The sequence below is a fragment of the Cyrtonyx montezumae genome, unplaced genomic scaffold (assembly GCF_038088225.1).
Source record: "Cyrtonyx montezumae isolate F1298 unplaced genomic scaffold, pur_monq_1.0 scaffold_10, whole genome shotgun sequence".
Classification (NCBI taxonomy): domain Eukaryota; kingdom Metazoa; phylum Chordata; class Aves; order Galliformes; family Odontophoridae; genus Cyrtonyx; species Cyrtonyx montezumae.
Window position 1 is genome coordinate 52,331,444 of NW_027071826.1, and position 16,116 is coordinate 52,347,559.

The following is a 16,116-nucleotide window of genomic DNA, read 5'->3' on the forward strand; positions in this document are numbered from 1 at the left end:
CAATCAGAGCGGCGGGTTGGTGGGCCGGCGGCGCGTGCCTCTCCCGCCGTCCGCCCCAACGGCTGCGGCGCACGGGGCGGCTCCGTTCCCGCCTTGCTGCACCTGAGGCGAGCATATCTGCTTTATATGCAATAGGAGCCATAACTGCAAGAAGCCCGCGAACGTGATCATATGCACAGTCCTTGGGTCTCTGCTGACAGTATATACGTTACTAAAAGTCATTTCTTCATATTAGAGGAAAAGAATTGAGGAAAGATTTGGAGCTGAGCCGTCCTTGATGCTATCGAGGTTCAGACATATCTCCGCTTGCTGAACCACCGAATTTGAGAACCCTGGGGGAAAAAATTGACAAAGCAAACATCGCCGCTGGTTTTGATTAGACTTTTCAGCAGATGGATTTCAGAGGCAAGCGTGATTAAAGAGAGACAGTATCAGATAAGCCAGGTTCAATATTTTTCCTGTTAAAATTACAGTATACGCAATCTTAACATCAAGAGACATGTTTTAAGCAAATTAAGCTCGACAGTCAAGCAGGGTTATGTTTTGATTTGAACGAGAAATTTGGATTGACTCAGAATGCAGCCAGGTTCACGCAATTATGAGGAAACAAAAGCTCCCAGTTGTGGGAATGTTGCCACCGTCTTCAGTAGGAGAGATGCGGCTCACAAAGAAAACGCAGTCAGGTGATGGATGGGGTGTTAGCATGCAAAGCTGCTGCTCCCGCTGCAGCAGGCACAGAGGAAGACTGCGTGCCCCGAAAAGCAAGGCGCCGTACGCTGATCTCAGGATGAGTGCTGCCCTGCGTGGCCTTTATGCATGGGCCAGCTCACGCTTGGAAACGTTTTCTTTCTCGTAACTGCTGCAACGAGGCTGAGGAGGTCCGAAGGCAGCTCTCTGCTGCTGGGATGGTTGGCAGGACGCGGGGTTCGAGAGAAGCACGCTTCTCCAGTTGTTTGTGGGAAGTCCTCCTCGTGTTAAATCATTTGTTGCAGTAATCAGCGAATGGCAGCTGAAGATGAACGCTTGTGTGGAGTCAGTAAACCTCATTTTTATCTGTGTAATCAAATCTGAAGAGCCACCTGATTTCGCATTGAATCAAGACTGTAATTTCAACAGTAAACATCTGATATTTTATTTTAATGAAGAAGCTAATAATGAATAGAGCCATGTTTTTTATTAATTAGGATTTTGTTGCCAAGGAATTAATCTGTTTTCTCTTCTCAGTGGGGAAAAAAAAAAAAAAGCACCAGCAATAGCAAGTCCAACCCCAAAACTCTCTCTGAGATGAATTTCTCAGCAGGGATAATTATAGGAAATGCTGAGTGAACTCCAGCGGCACATCTCAGCATTTCTCTGTTTTCATGGGCTAAGAGGGTACGTGGGGAAAACAGATGACAGCTAAACAGTGAATCTGACTATGACTAATTTTTCCTGAACATCAAATAAGAAAAAAGGCCCCGTGTGTTCCTGGTTGCGAGCTGCTTCTGGATGCAAGCAGGGAGCGAGTTGGACCGTGACTGTAATGCGTGTGTTGATGTAGAAAAGGTTGCGGAGCTGAGGTTGGTCCATGTTACTGCTGCTATACCAGCTCAGGAGCTGCTGGAGTGATTCCTTGTATGACTGTGCTCCCTCAGATGATCTCCCGTTTTCTCAGGCAATGCATGTGATGCTAACAGAGCTGACAGGCCAAAAAATGAGTTCACTCTGCAGAGTTGAAGTTTACCGAGTCGCTCGCCATTTGTGGTTGTTAATCCATTCGTGCACGTGTCAAACGAATGTGATTTCTGTGGGTGTGAATAAACACAGCGAGCTCTTAGTATTTTCAAAGGGTCCTTTCTGCCATTACTTAGGGCAGCAGGGGATGCGTTTCATTTCTTCTAAGGTTAAAGGGAAAAACGTTTCTTTCCTTTGCTGAGGAAAGCTACTGCTTGTGTTATTTGTAGTAAACGATGTGTCGGTTGCCATGTTCCTCCTTTAACATATCTCTTTAGGATGGAGAAGTGGTGGTCAAAATAGCAATAACCAGGCAGCGGTAACAAATTCAAAAGGATGCAGCCTCTGTGTCAGAAGCAGAGCTCCAAATGTCGCAGTTGAGGCTCGCCAGTATTGATAAGTGTTTTAGATGTGAGTAATTGAAACTCGCTGCTGCTCTGTGCTTCTAGCAAAGTGTGAAATTGAGGAACCAGAAGGCAGTGCCGAGTGCAGGGATGCGTGACTGCAGTTGGAGTGCTCGCCTTGTGAGTGAGCAAAGCACTTTACTGTCTGCTCATCTCAGAGTAGAGAGTTCAGAAACGCTCTGCAATGTGAGCAGTCTGGGTCCTGAGCATCACTTCTTCATTTTGCTGCTTTTGGTTAAACGAGAACCAGGCCAGGTCACACTAAACGGGGGCTGAAGATGTCCTTCCATGTGGGAAGACATCTCCTGTGTTCATCATCTCTGCGGGTGTAGGGAGCGGGAGGAAGAGGAGAATGAGCTGACTAGTCCTGTGAAAAACAATGAGAAGTGGCATTAAGTGAGATACTAGTTCTTGCACAGTAGGTTCTTCAATGCTAGATGGAAAACTAAATAATTATTGGAAAAGATAATAGATGGTTTGGCGTTAATAAGGTGTTTGTATAATAGCTGGAAAATGAAATGAGAACAACTGAGTGGGCACAGCCCTTCTGAATCAGGAAAATGAGCTTCAGCAGCTCATATGCCAACATGTGAGAAGAGGGGGAGAATGAAGAGAGGGCAGAGTGGAGCTGAGCTGCATCTCATCCCCCAGGTACAACAGCCTGAGTATGGCAACTTGGTACAAAATTAGCCCCAGCCACCATTTACAGCTAGCTTATAAATATATATATTTATCATCTGCCTCAATACTTTCTAAGGACAATAAAATATTGTAAACATTAGAACTTGCAGCCTGAGTCTCCTCATTTTAGGAGGAAGTCTCCAATACAGTGAATCCAAATCCAGACTTGTGCTCCTTCTCTGCTTTGTCAGTCAGTTCAAAATTCAGGCACTCCACTCAAATCCATAGCCTACCTTGAGTCTGGAGCCTTGTCCATTTCCAGTTATGAAGTAATTGAGTCAGGAGGCTTAGCTGATTGCTAACTTACGGATATATTCTGCTTTCTTCCTTTCTCTGGTTACTATTTCATTCTTTAAACAGTGGAACAAACACCAGTGTGAATATTCTCAAAGGAGCTCTGCGATGAAAGAATGTCAGACTGTGGACAGAGAGCACATTGTGCATAGCTTTTCCCATTGCAATACTTTTCTTCAGTAAAACAGTTAAGCAAAAGCAGAATATTTTTTCTGCTACCAATAGGAAGACGTGTAAAGCAAAGGCACGCTGTGACTCTGGACAGCTACATCTAATCTGTCAGCCCTCAAATGATGAGGAAGGTTTGAACCAGGATCCCTTCATGTGCTTGCTAACCAATATGCTTCTCTCTCTTTTATCATAGATCTGGGCTTTATCTGGGCTTTAAGCTTTCTGGTGTTAAATTCTGGTTCAAAGGAAAAAAGAAAAAAAGACACTTTCAGTCTATTAGAGTGCTGAAGTATCATTTCATTTCACAGTGTCTCTCCTTAAAAGGTTGTCACAGCAGCAGTAAACCAAAGGTCAGTTAAACACAATGACAAAATTGTAATTTTGTTCTTAGCGTTCCTATATGCATATGAAATGAGGCAACAAAAGATTTCCAGGCCACTGAAAATTCTTGCTCTGTTCCATTTTAACTGACAAGTAGCGCTTAGATAATAGTTGGAAAATAGGAGAAAAGATGATAGCTGTATGTCACTGACACTGGAGTTATGGCTGAAGAGGTGCTTTCATTCTCAGCCTTAATTTTCAGGCACTTAGAGCTTTCTGAATGCATTACCCTTCGGGCTCCCATTACACATGCTTGCTTTGATCCCAAAGGAGGTTTGTGGCATCTTTGCTTGGGCTTTTTCTTCATTCCTTTATTAGGTTTTCTTGGCTATTTGTTTGATCCCTAAACATGCGGAAAAGCATCATGGTTATTTCATCACAAGTTTAGATTTGGTGTTCTGTACCTTGATATCAGCGCTGCTGCAGAGCATCTGTCTTTGGTACAGCAGAGGAAATTTCTTTCAGAGACAATGATTCCAAGTTCTTAAAGCCCACTTCCTCTGGCTTTTACTCCTTGAAGTAACCAAGACATTCACTTTTAGAAAGGAATCCTACAGTGTGATATCATGGCGATATAAATCTCTTCTCATACGCCTCAAAGAATTTGAACTGGAGGGATTCCTGCGCTCTTTAAATGCAGGGGCTGCTGCTGCCGGCCCTATGAGCAGGGAGGGGAGGGGAAAGAGAGAGGGCTTAGGGGATCTGAGCAGTGCCATTGCTATCGCCAAGCTGAAAATAGCTGCTGATAAAAGCCTGGCATTTTGTGCCCTTGTGTCCACTTGTGAGTAGGTGGACAACAATGCAGCCCCTCAGATGACACCTATGGCGCATTCCTGAGTGCAGCCTAATAGGTCCTAAATAAAGATGAAAGCGCTGTGGTCGCTGGTGGATGTGAAATGTAAGAATACTCCAATGAGGCTTCTGTCATAGTGACGTTGCCAGAATTGCTTACCAAAGTGCTTATAAATGTTTATGGATGTGTTTGTGTGATGCTGCACTAAGCCCTTCGCAACCGAGAGCTCCAAGGATGCTTTCTTTGCTTCCCTGGGGTTGTGTGTAATCCCTGCTGCATTGCGGTTATCAAGGCAAAGTGGGGAAGCATCTTTGGGTGGGGTCATCCGGAGGTGGGACTCCTCCTGCTGAGCTCAGGCACACTAGTTCATACACGCTATGTGACAGCACCTCGTGTTCAGAGAGAAAGCACCAGTTCTTTCTGCCCCTTGCTGATTAAATATAGTTCTCCCCTTCTTCAGAATACATGTAGCCTTCACTGAGCAAGGAAAACCCCAACAGAAAGCCAGCAGTCAGCATACAACGTAGGACACAACACCAGTAATTTAATTTCATTAAACATGAAGTCAGAGTGAGAGTTGGATGTAATTTTTATCTGAACAAATGCGTTTTACATTGCAGCATAAATAATTCTCAAGTTTTAAAGACTTTTTCAATTAACTTACCAGAAGAGGATCACTGGTCATAGGAACAAAGGAAATCTCTGGCCTTTTAGAAAGACAAACTATGTACACGCTCACAGTACTTCCTTTGTGCAACACATGGACTGAGCAATGAACTGCCCCTGTCCATACAAAGACACTTTCACCTTGCTTTGCATAGCAGAAAAGCGAAGCAGAAGACACAAGATGCAGAGCTCTGCTGCAATGCTTCAGGTAAGCCTGTTGTAAAGACATCCAGCCCTAACTTTCTCAGCAAAGCTGGTTTGAGTTCTAAAGCGTTCAGACTGTCCCAGTGTTGTGGTCTTGCCAGTTCCAGGACACAGCCCAGCTCACCGTGCATGCAGTGTGCTATCAGTAACGATGCCTGCTGCCACAGTCAGCAAGTCTGTGCCCAGACATCAGTTCCCTGCCACTTACAGTTTTCCTTGTGGAACGTGTGAGGTTCCTTGGGAGACTGTGTCAGTAGTACCTGAGTTTGTGGATGGAGCAGATGCTGGTTTTGGTCCTCCTGGGTTGTGGAAGAAGTTTTCTGTTGTCGTCTCAGGCTCCAGGGGTTCTTCTGGCACAGTGGGCTGAAGGGAAAGAGAAAGGGAACTTTCAGTGAAGGAAAAAAAGTCAGTTGTAGGTTTTTGCAGAGTGGTACCAAACGCATTCCTTCCTCAAATGTAGAAATCTAACAGCTCCCTGTGGAGAAGAGTGTCCTTTTTGAAGCTATGCATCCATATTCATCTGTATCGACTCTGATAGAAATAAACTCATTTATCTAACCTCCTCCTATCTCCTTGTTTAATGCCAACAAACTGTAGGCAGTACAGTACTATATAAATAGAAGCTGAGAGTCAATTAGGAGAAGAGGCAACAAGTAGACTGTTAAGAGCATGTCATTTTGGATATCATTCAGCATCCTCTCAAAGACTCTTCACACCTGGTCCTCCTCCAGCCCCTCCAGGTGGCTCCACTTTCTCAACAAGTAAAGTACATTTTCTTCCCTTCTAACCTCTCAATTCTATCGTGCTGTCGCCAGTCTTCCCTGCCTGCCCTTATGGGAGGCAGTGCTGGGTTATGAATAAGAACAGGAAAAGTGCTCATTTTAAACTACTACCTTCTTCAGGAATTACTGCACCATTAATTCCCACTCAACCAACGGTGAAGCAGTTGCAATCCACTGTTTCTTACCTTTCCTTGTAAGGTCACATTTTGTGAGCTATGATTAATGCTTTCTGGCTTCAATGGGGTTGGGATATGGCTGAAAGCATCAAGGTGTACTGCCTTAGTCTAGGAATTGCTGTGTGACAGCAGCATCTCTGAATAAGAGTAAACAGGTAGTTTCTGTCGGTTTAGATCATTTATCTAATGACTCCACTCTACTTTATGATGTGATGGGGAGAATACAAGGCTCTGTTTCACCAAGAAATGCTGTAAATAAAAATTCAAGTCCATCTACAGCTTTAGATCTGCTAATGAAATTCCCTTTGTTGACATGCAGTTTAGATAAGCAATGTGATGAGAACAATGAGGAATGCGGAATTCAAGTCCACTGCTCAGGCTTCCCAGTGGAGCTTCTCTCTGCCAGTCCTCCACAAGAATGATTTCAGTCTCGTGGCTTTTGGTGTAAATGGATTAACTCAAGAAATGAATTATGCTGAGGGTTTTGCATTTCAGTGAGAAGCTGCTCAGAAGAAACAGGAGGTAGGCATGAAGAACTAGAATTTGTAAAAAACAAGCAAAACCCAACTCCTGAGTGGGAACTTTCATCAAGTGGTGGCCTTGAAAATATGTTACTTTCTTTTAAAGAAATATTAGGTATGAGTTTAAGGTGTTCTCCATCTTGTTTTCCCTCTCTCAGTAGCTTAGTCAGCAGCATATTCTTGCTTGGTTGGTTTCAGAAAAGACTTGCTGCTCCCTGCTGTTAGATTATTTCTAGGAGAGTGTCTCAGGTTCAATAGTCATAACATCCTTTGCTCAGTTCTTTCCCCAGCCTAGAAAAAAAAAACAACACCCAAAAAAAACAAAAATGAGGAAGAGAAGCATGTTGTAGGTTACCTGGTCTCTGCATGTGGTTCCTGGAAACAAGTTTCTTCTACAGCATGTGAGCAACAGCAGCTGGGTTTCAGGTGAAGCTGTGGACAGGTAGAGGGATATCTTACTGTGAGGTAAATAACTCCCAAGAATGGTACTTCACAACAAAATAGAATAGATAATAGTATATTTTGGGTAGTTCTATATAGATGGGATACAAATAATACAAAAGAGAAGATGGCTCACCTTTCAAGATGTCAAGGCTCACAGGGGACTTCACATAGGAGAGATCTCCAAGAAGAGACCCTTCCCTGGTGGTGGTCAGCCCTTAAATGGGGTTTGGGAGAGGTGGAGCCAGGCTCCACCCCTTCTGCTCACACAGGTATATCACCTTCACCTGTGCCCCCATGGCTGACTTGGTGCTCATCTCAGGTGACTAATCAGTGGTTCAGGCTGTGATTCAGTAGTTCCCGTACACTTACTGATCCTAACTTTGCTATGATCTTTGAAGGGCAGAGCAACAGGGCTAGTTCATCCTCTGTCTTCCTTGGGTGGTTCAGTGGCTGTGGTGAAGCAAAGCCAGTTGTATTGTAGAATGGGTGTTTGAACTAGTACTTGGTACTGCCAGCATCATGGGAATAATTAAACTGCAATGGAGTGTTTGCTGTCTGAGTAACACAAGCAAAGGCAATCCACATTTAATGTCTAACAGTGAAGCCCGTGTCGGAGGGCAGTGAATAGACAGGTAAAATGTGGAGTTAGTTTGGTTTTGAGTATGTGACGTGAAAAACCAAGGGTGTTATTCACTGCTTTTAAGCTGCAAATCTGATCTTCGCAGCATCCAAATGTTTGGATTTAGAAATTTGGTAAAAACTCTTAATAAAGAACAGCATAAGAAGAACATGATGCTCACTGACAAAAGAAACACATAAGAAGAACATGATGCTCACTGACAAAAGAAACACAGATGTATTGTTTGTAAGCAGCTGCTGTCATGAGGACAGAACCAGCCATCCTTAGGCTTCCCTACACATTTCTTTTTTGAATAGACATTGTTGGGGTGAGATGTGGAATTTAAACACCCACGCTTCTGGGGTCTAAGGGAAAGATTTTGAAAGTTAAAATCAAAGGTAAGGGAAGAACTTGTCAGGAAGTAAGAATCCTACACTTAAATGCTCCAAACACTCAACACATCAGAACATATAACTGCAGCTGAGAGCTGAGGTTGTTCTACCTTCAGTGCTTTCAGGTCAGGATTAAAGAGGCTGCCTGAGCTGATTTGGGAGGCGATGGTCGTCTGAGCTCTGTTAGCCGGGGGTCAGTGGTGTCTTGGACAAACTATTTTATTTGTTGCTGTTAAAGCTGTTAGTTTGAGGTCTTACATGAGAAAATCTGATTCTGATGATGAGGAACTGTTAGTGCATAAGTTTCTCTGTTTCCAAAGGTGTTAAAAAGAATATTGCATTTTCTGGGACACGCTTTTGCTTACTCATACTTGGCAACTGAAGATAAGTGTGCTGAGTAGTTGTCTTTCTCATACATCGATAAAATGTCTAAATTATTCAGCTGTGGAGAATGACCACGTGTGTGTGTGACTCTTTCTGGCCCATTAACAGTTATTAATACAAGAGTCTGTCTATTTTAATAGAAAAAGAGGATGAAATTATGTGAGATGCATGAGTGCCTATACTTGGCCATCTGTTTATCTGCAGAAGATGACTTGAGAGTATTCAATTCCTCTCTTTTCTCACGGAAGAAATAGAGGGCTTTGTCTGAGTCCACAGCTTGCTGGAAGCAGGGAACGTCCAGTAGATAAACATAACTGTGCTTGGCTTGCTCTTACATCTTTCCACAGCCTTGGAGCACTGTCAGAGACACGATACTGAACAGAAGTGTATTTTGGTATGACATGGTACATCTGTTTTTATTTTCTGAACACTTTGAATTAGTTTCAGAGTGATGGCTGCTGCTGGCTTTGCTGTAATACTGGTATTCCTGGTTACTCTGTACAGTTGTTTTGATCTGGAGGTTACACCACAAATTCATCCTAGATGTTAGGAGGCAATTTCTCTTTTGGTTCTGACATTTTACAGCTTGGAGAACTGAAAATAATGCCTGAGAGTGGAAGTGACCAACTGTGACCAACCGAAACACGAACAGTTGCAAGTATTCACTGAATATTCACCTCTCACCTCCTCCACTTCCACGTCCCAGTGGGACATAGCATGCATTCTGAAAGATAACATTTGTATCACTGCATGTGATTTCTTGTTCTTTGGGACAAATCTGCTAGCAATCCGAAGAACTCCATCCAAGACTTGTCAGGTTGGCAAAGGCACAGGGATTTGGCTGCGTAGTGAAGGAGCAAGTGCATTTTAGTGTGTTGCTTACTGTGCATTTTCCTTGCCTCTGTTCTGCTGAGTGCCAAGACTCCTTCCTTGTTCTGTGTTCTCTGTGCTCAGACTGGGTTTGGTTCAGAGCAGCCGAGCACTTCTCTGACTCTACTGGTCTGAATTAAGGTGTTTCAGATGTTTCATCAATGCACAGCCTGACCCGGCTTTGACGTAACCTTTGGCCTTGACTTGTTAGGCCAAAACATTTAACCATTTTCATTGACTGTGACGAAGAGCTAAGAACAAGAAGGGGTTCTGCCTTTTTACTGTGGTGTTGTGTTGACAGGAAATGTAAGTCAGGAGCCCTTCAGTCCTCTGCCTGTTCGGATCCGTGACTAGGTTGAGAACACCAAGCATCCCAGTTAGCAAATCAAAACGTGTATCAGCAGCACCAAAAGAAATCACAGGTGATGGTACAGTCCTAAATGCTGTGATTTGTAAGGCAATTCCATTTCAGTACAAACGTGCTCTGGAAAATCTGTTGCCTCAGTGAATGTACCATGCTCAAAACAATCTGCTTATTGCAGTCTGATCTACCGGCCTGTTTCTGCTACAGGATAAAACTGTGTACAAACAGATTTTGTCTGTAAAGGAGTAGTTGTAAACAACTGTAAACATTCCCTTGCAATTTTTTTTTTGTGCTACTGTGAATTGCCTTGCAGGTGCATGTATTATCAGTAGTGGAAACAGAGAAAAACAGCAGATTTTCCATATGCTCCGTGCTACATGATTTTAGGAGTGCCACTTCCCACTTCTCTCTGTTCATCTCTTTGAATTCCTGTCTCTCAATCATCACCTTTTCTCTCAGGGCCGCTGTGAGGCTTACTTCATTAATGTGTGTAGAGTGCTTTGAAACCCTTAGATGAAAGGGATTGTAGAAGCACAAAATATGAATATTAAAGAAAAAAACTGTGAAGCCACAGCTGCTCTCCCATAGCTCACCTGTTCCGTTCACACTTGGCAGGTTTCTCCTGCATTACGTGTGCATGCTGCTGGGACAGAGCAGAACTTTTAGCTGATTGTAACATTACTCCTGGATATTAGACTGGAGTTATTTTAACAACCTCAAAGGAAAATTAATCATTTACTGAACCAGAATGCTAACATGAATGATCGTGTTGTTATGCATATTTCATTTTGTTCTTTCAGCCTTCTAGGTCCCTTTTAAAAACAAGCTTAGCCAACCAAACTTAACAAGCTTTTACTTGAGTATGTGCAAATGTTAAATAAACACAATATTTTCACTGCTTATGCTTGTAGTATTCAGCTTCATTAGATGTGTTTGCATGCAGTCTGTAACCTTTGGCAGTGTAACAGGCTAACTTGTGAGACAGATTCAGTTCAGACAAAAGAAGAGATGGAGCGTGTGCTTGGGAGAAGTTGTCTGGATGTCGATCTTCCTGTACGCTCCTGGGGAGCCCTGTTTGAGCCAGGTAAAGGTTTCTGTCTTGGAAATCATGAGGGGTAGAGCTGAAGCTCTACAGACTGAAGCTGGCTGCCTTTTCTTTCCAGGGAATAGCAGTCCACGAGCGTTTTGCACTGCGAAGTTGTCCGTGGTTTGCACGGCCAAGTGTGAATCCTCCCATGACACTGCAGCCGCAGGCTGAGGGCTGGGAGCTCCGCACATCCTGCTTCCTCCGAAAGCCTGGGAAGGGGTTTGTTTCCAATTAGGCAGTAAAGCCAGGCCCCAGAGGCCCAGGAGATGCTAACAGCAGGGAGAATTTTAAGAATGTCACATGTGGCAGATGTACAGCGAGCACCTTGGGAGCACAGCTTGCTTTTCCCTTACCTGCCAGGGCAAACTGTGTCCTCCCAGCTCCGTTTTATCCTAAAGCACGTTGGCTGGTACCACGGCTGTGCTGTCCTTATGCACAGTGAGTACCAGCTCGCTTTGACATCAGTGCTGCTGCATTACAGCACAGCAGGATGCTACTTCCTAGGAAACCGATGCTCTGTAAAGCATCTGTGCAGCAGCTTTGAGTCACTGGATACCTGTCCTGCTGCATTCGCCAAATGGCTGGTTGATTTTGTTCTACATAAAGAAATCTTTCCTACCTGAACCACCCAAGAACGACAGCGTCTGGCTAACAAACTGCAGAGTTAATCTTTCAAAGGTCGATGCTGACAGTGTTGCATTTCAGAGGAATAAATGCAGCCGGTGGTTTCATAAGGGTGCGGTACCGGAGCCTGAAGCAGAGTCAGGCAGAGGAACTCAGGAGCGTCCTGAACTCTGTGACAGCACCTGTAGAGATGTTGACTTTTCCAGTCTAGAGATCAAGGCTGAATGAGCTGAGCGAAATGACTGGAGTCCTTTAGCTGACGAGCTGCGTGTATTCGGTCACGTTTTGTTTTCTAGCTGCGAAGCTGATGTCTCACTCGCTCTCAAACGCTCGCAGGTGCCGCGCTGCGGGGATCAGCTGCGAGTTCCTGCAGCCCCGCGTTAGCGAGCGCTGCCGGGCGCGGCACCCGCGGGGGGGCGGCCGCTAGGTGGCGCTGTGAGGCGGCCGGGCGGGGCGCCCCGGGACGGAGCCGCCTGGCGGCGGGGCGGAGCAGGGCGGCCGCACCCCGACCCGCCCGGGCAGCGCCTCCCGCCCGGCCGCGGCCTCCGCCCGCCATTGGCCCTCCGGCAGCACGTGGTCGGCGGTGGGCGGGGCCGAGGAGAGGGGGCGGGAGGCGGTTGTCCCGGTAACGGGAGAGTGAGTAGCGGCGGCGGCGGCGGCGCGGAGCGGCGGAGCCGGGCGGCCTCGCCCTGCCCTGCGCTGCCCCGGGCGCGGCACCGCCCGCCCGGCTCCAGGTACCGGGGGAAGGGGAGCCGAAGTTAGATCCCGGGGAGACCGCAGGGCGGAACGGGACGGGGACGGCAGAACTCGTGGGGGGAGCGCGGCGCGGCGCGGCGGGGCTCAGCATCCCGGCGGGTGTGTGAACTTGTTCTCCCTGCACTTGGAGATGGCTGAGCTGCGAACCCGTGGCTTCGGGTGTTAGGTTTCTTTTTGTAGTCACAGCGGAACGTGCTCCTCCGCGTGCCCCTGTGCCACGGCTTCTGGGAGGTAGCGCGTGTTATTTGGGTTTGAGAGCCCAGTTTGGCTGTTGGTGCAGAGCCGCGATCCTGGAGGGCTGAGCTTCGGTCAGGAAACGCGGGCGTGTGGCACTCAGGCACGTGGTGTGGTGGGAATGGGCTGACAGTTGGGTTAGGTGGTCTCAGTGCTCTGTTCAGACCTCAGTGTCTGCGAGGCCTCCAGGCATCAGGCTGCGCGGCCTCGGCGGTGATGTGCCGCTTGGTCTGCCTCAGGTGGCTTTGTAAAAGAAGCCCGGAAGGCAAGGTAAGGCACTGAACGGGAATTAAAGCGGCTGAAGAGGTTTGGGTGGGAAGCTTAACGTGTACAAGATGCACAATTGTATCAGTTCGGAGCCCTGGTGGTGGGTGAAGAGTAACAGTAGCTACATGTTCTTTCAAGATGCTAAAATATGCTTTTTTTCCTCTTTCAGGTGTTTGTTTGAATACACAGATAAAGATGATGACAAGCGTGCCTGGACGATTTTACTTAATTAACACCTGCTAGATGTGCAAAAGGCAATTATTGCTGTGAAGTGTTTACATTGATTTATGGGAGGAAGGTGGCCCAAGAGAGGGATGCTGATAATATCAACCCAGTGGATTAAATGCACATTTACACCTTTATTGACATATAAATTATCCTTGCCAGGAATGCACTGAAACGGCTGCTGATGGAGCAATAATGTGGCACGGAGCACTGGGTTTGGATTCAGCTCTGTCATCCCTCCGCAAGGCACAGCAGCGGGATTCTGCATCTGAGCTCAAATAGAGCACAGAGGCTTAAGGACTGGCTGCCCGTTGGGATAATGAGAGATGGGGCAAGCTGGAACTTCAAACGATGATAAGAAACATGGCTGAGGTCTGAAGGAGTTGTCTCGCTGGTTGTTGTTTTTAAACGACTTTGAGGTTTTTGTTGTTGCTGGTACTATGGATTTTTAGAGACAGCTGAAAGAGGCCAGAGGAGTGCTTGTGGCTGGGAAATGGAACCTGGCTCTGAATCCAGCCAGCATCAGAAGAGAAAGCCCGTGACGCATGGACTGGAAGATCAAAAAAGGGTGAGTGACAAAAGGCTTCTGCTTAAATTGCCGGTTGAGACGCGAGCTTCTCCTAACTCTTTTGCCAATTACCTTTGCTGCTTACTATGCTCAGCCGGTGGATCTCGTGCCCTTGTTATATGCTTTCACAAAGTTGTTGCCTTTCTGCTAGTGGCTATTACAAAGTCTGGTTAGCTCACTGATTTGTCGTGGCTTTCTCTCTTATTGATATCACTAGAGAGGCTAAAAAATTGCTTGCTTGGGATCACGCTGGTAAATTCACTGAAAATGTGGCTTGCTTGTCAGTGTCCTGATTGTCCTGATGATAATGTTATCGTTTTCATATAGTTTCCAGACGTGACTCTGACTTGAAACAGCACAAAAAGCACAGTGGAACATACATAGTGTCAGCTGACAGATTCCTTTTTGTGCAAGGGCTGTGTGGGAGCCTTGTGCATCGAGGTGGTATTGTATTGTCTAGTAATAATTGATTGGCTATGTGTATTATGTTGCCCTAAATGATGTTGCCATCTCGGAAAGAGCTGAGACTTCCAAGTTGTTTTCTTGAGTGAAGCAAACAATAGCACTTGAATTGCTTCTATAATTTGTGGTGTTCTCCACGAGCGTTGTTTGATGGTTGGTTTAAAAACAAAGCCCCCCTGTATTCGGCTTTGTGTGAAGAACACTTCCTTGTTGCGTGGGTTTTGCGTGCTTTTTGTTTGCTGTGAGGTGAGTTGGAAGCAGGGCTGACCATCAGCTGTTTGAAGCTGCTGCCGAATATTGGTGAGGGGAGCTGTGCGTCGCAACTTCTTCAAGTTACTGCAGGATGAAAGTGATTTTTTTTTTCTGTCGCTCTGTTAGAAATCAAAGCAGCTCGGAGAACTTGCAGATATGAGATAGAATGCAGCTGTTTCTCAGATAAATGGCATTTAAGGAGCACAACCAACTCAAAGCCCGTAATGCATTTCTGTTCTATTAGCTGACAAGCTGACGAGGTCTTCCTTCTGCTTTTTCGGGTAGCATTTTGGGGCCAGAGTAAATCAATAAGAGCTGAAATAAAATCCTTCTATCAATTTCTCCTATTTTTCCTCTCCCTCCTTAAACATACAGCAGTGTACTGTATATTGTGCGCAGCGGGAAAAACATTTGGGACCTGAGACGCCAAAGTATACAATAATTGTCCTGATGCATCGAGATTAATACGCAATTATGTCTGCCTCTCCTCTCTGATAGGGATAGAAGCCTACATCTCCCATCTGCTCCTGGCTCTGGGTGTTTGGTGCACATGTAGTATGGGGCCTCTGAAAGTATAATGTAACCCCAAGTGAGGCTCGGTGGCAGCTGGGATAACATCAATTGGTCATGCTTTGCTGACATTCATTTTAACTCGAACTCTAGCCATCATGGAGATTATTAAATTTATAATGATATATGTAAGATCCATTTTAATGACTCTTCATGCTTGGGTGATCGCTCTCTCACTTCTGTTTGCAAAACAAGTCATAATAGAGTATTACGTTTCATTTCCTATTGAATTTTTCAGGGAGAGGTTGCTGAGGAAAGCTTACCTTCGACTTGGGTTTACTGGGAAAATTAGTTTGGGATAAAAATGTTGGTGCAACTTGGCTGTTACTGTGGTGTTGAGGAGTAATATAAACTGCTTCATTTTCTTTCATTTATGATTGGAGAAAGCTTGTGTGTGAAGCAGGGCCATTAGAGTTAATCACTGGTGGGCACCTCTGGTGCTGAAAAATGAGACCTGTGCTGGAAGGAAATGAGACCAAGCTCATTTTAGATCAGACAAATGCTGTTTTCATGGTGATGTATTTTATGGGTATTAAGTCAACCTCTCTTAGTAGTATTTTTTGAAGTGACAAGAAATCTGTGTGTGTATATATACCAACCAGTGATGGACCTTGTCAAAGTGAAGTAACACAGAGCTGGGTTTGCGTTTGTGGTAAAGGAATGAAGTGCTTGCTTAATTCTGCTTTTTCTTCTTGTGAGCGTATTCCTAAATATTTCCATTGTATTCTACTGATCCAAGAAAGATAAGATTTATTGTTGGTGTTTACTGCATAGTGGTATGATGCTTTGCTACCTGTGCTTTGTCTGACTTTGGAGGACTGGAAGTTGAGCTGTCAGATGTTGCTGAGGTCAGGAGAAGCAGGTCCTTTCCGTGCACACTTTAGTAGGGCTCTAACATTGATGTTCAGGGTACTGTGGCATCTAGCAGCACAACTTTTCTGGCTCTAGGAAGAATTACAAAGCTGTATTGCATTCCACTTGTAATAAAGCAGTACAAAATTTGCCCCAAGTCGACCCTACTGTAAACAGGGGAAGCTCAGGTGTGGCTTTTGGATTTCTAACTGATGCTTGTGCAAATTGTTGATTTTTTACTTCTGGGTTTTTTTGTATGGAAGTATGCAAATCCCATACCTAACTTGCTCTAAGGATGCATACACGTGTCTCCAAAACCAGGGAGATGTGCTGGGTTATTATTATTATGCTTTTTCAGTT

The 16,116-nt window shown here is 45.3% G+C and overlaps 2 protein-coding genes across 2 annotated transcripts in view; one reads left to right on the forward strand and one right to left on the reverse strand.

Annotated features, from left to right (window-relative positions):
* CSRP3 (cysteine and glycine rich protein 3) overlaps positions 1–16,116 on the reverse strand; it is a 362,567-nt gene that overhangs the window by 33,877 nt on the left and 312,574 nt on the right. The gene's annotated exons all lie outside the window — the stretch shown is intronic.
* NAV2 (neuron navigator 2) overlaps positions 13,456–16,116 on the forward strand; it is a 260,533-nt gene continuing 257,872 nt past the window's right edge. Inside the window, exon 1 of the mRNA XM_065755404.1 lies at positions 13,456–13,620. Within this exon, the coding sequence (XP_065611476.1) occupies positions 13,546–13,620 (75 nt within the window). The 5' untranslated portion in view covers positions 13,456–13,545. The remainder of the gene's footprint in view (positions 13,621–16,116) is intronic.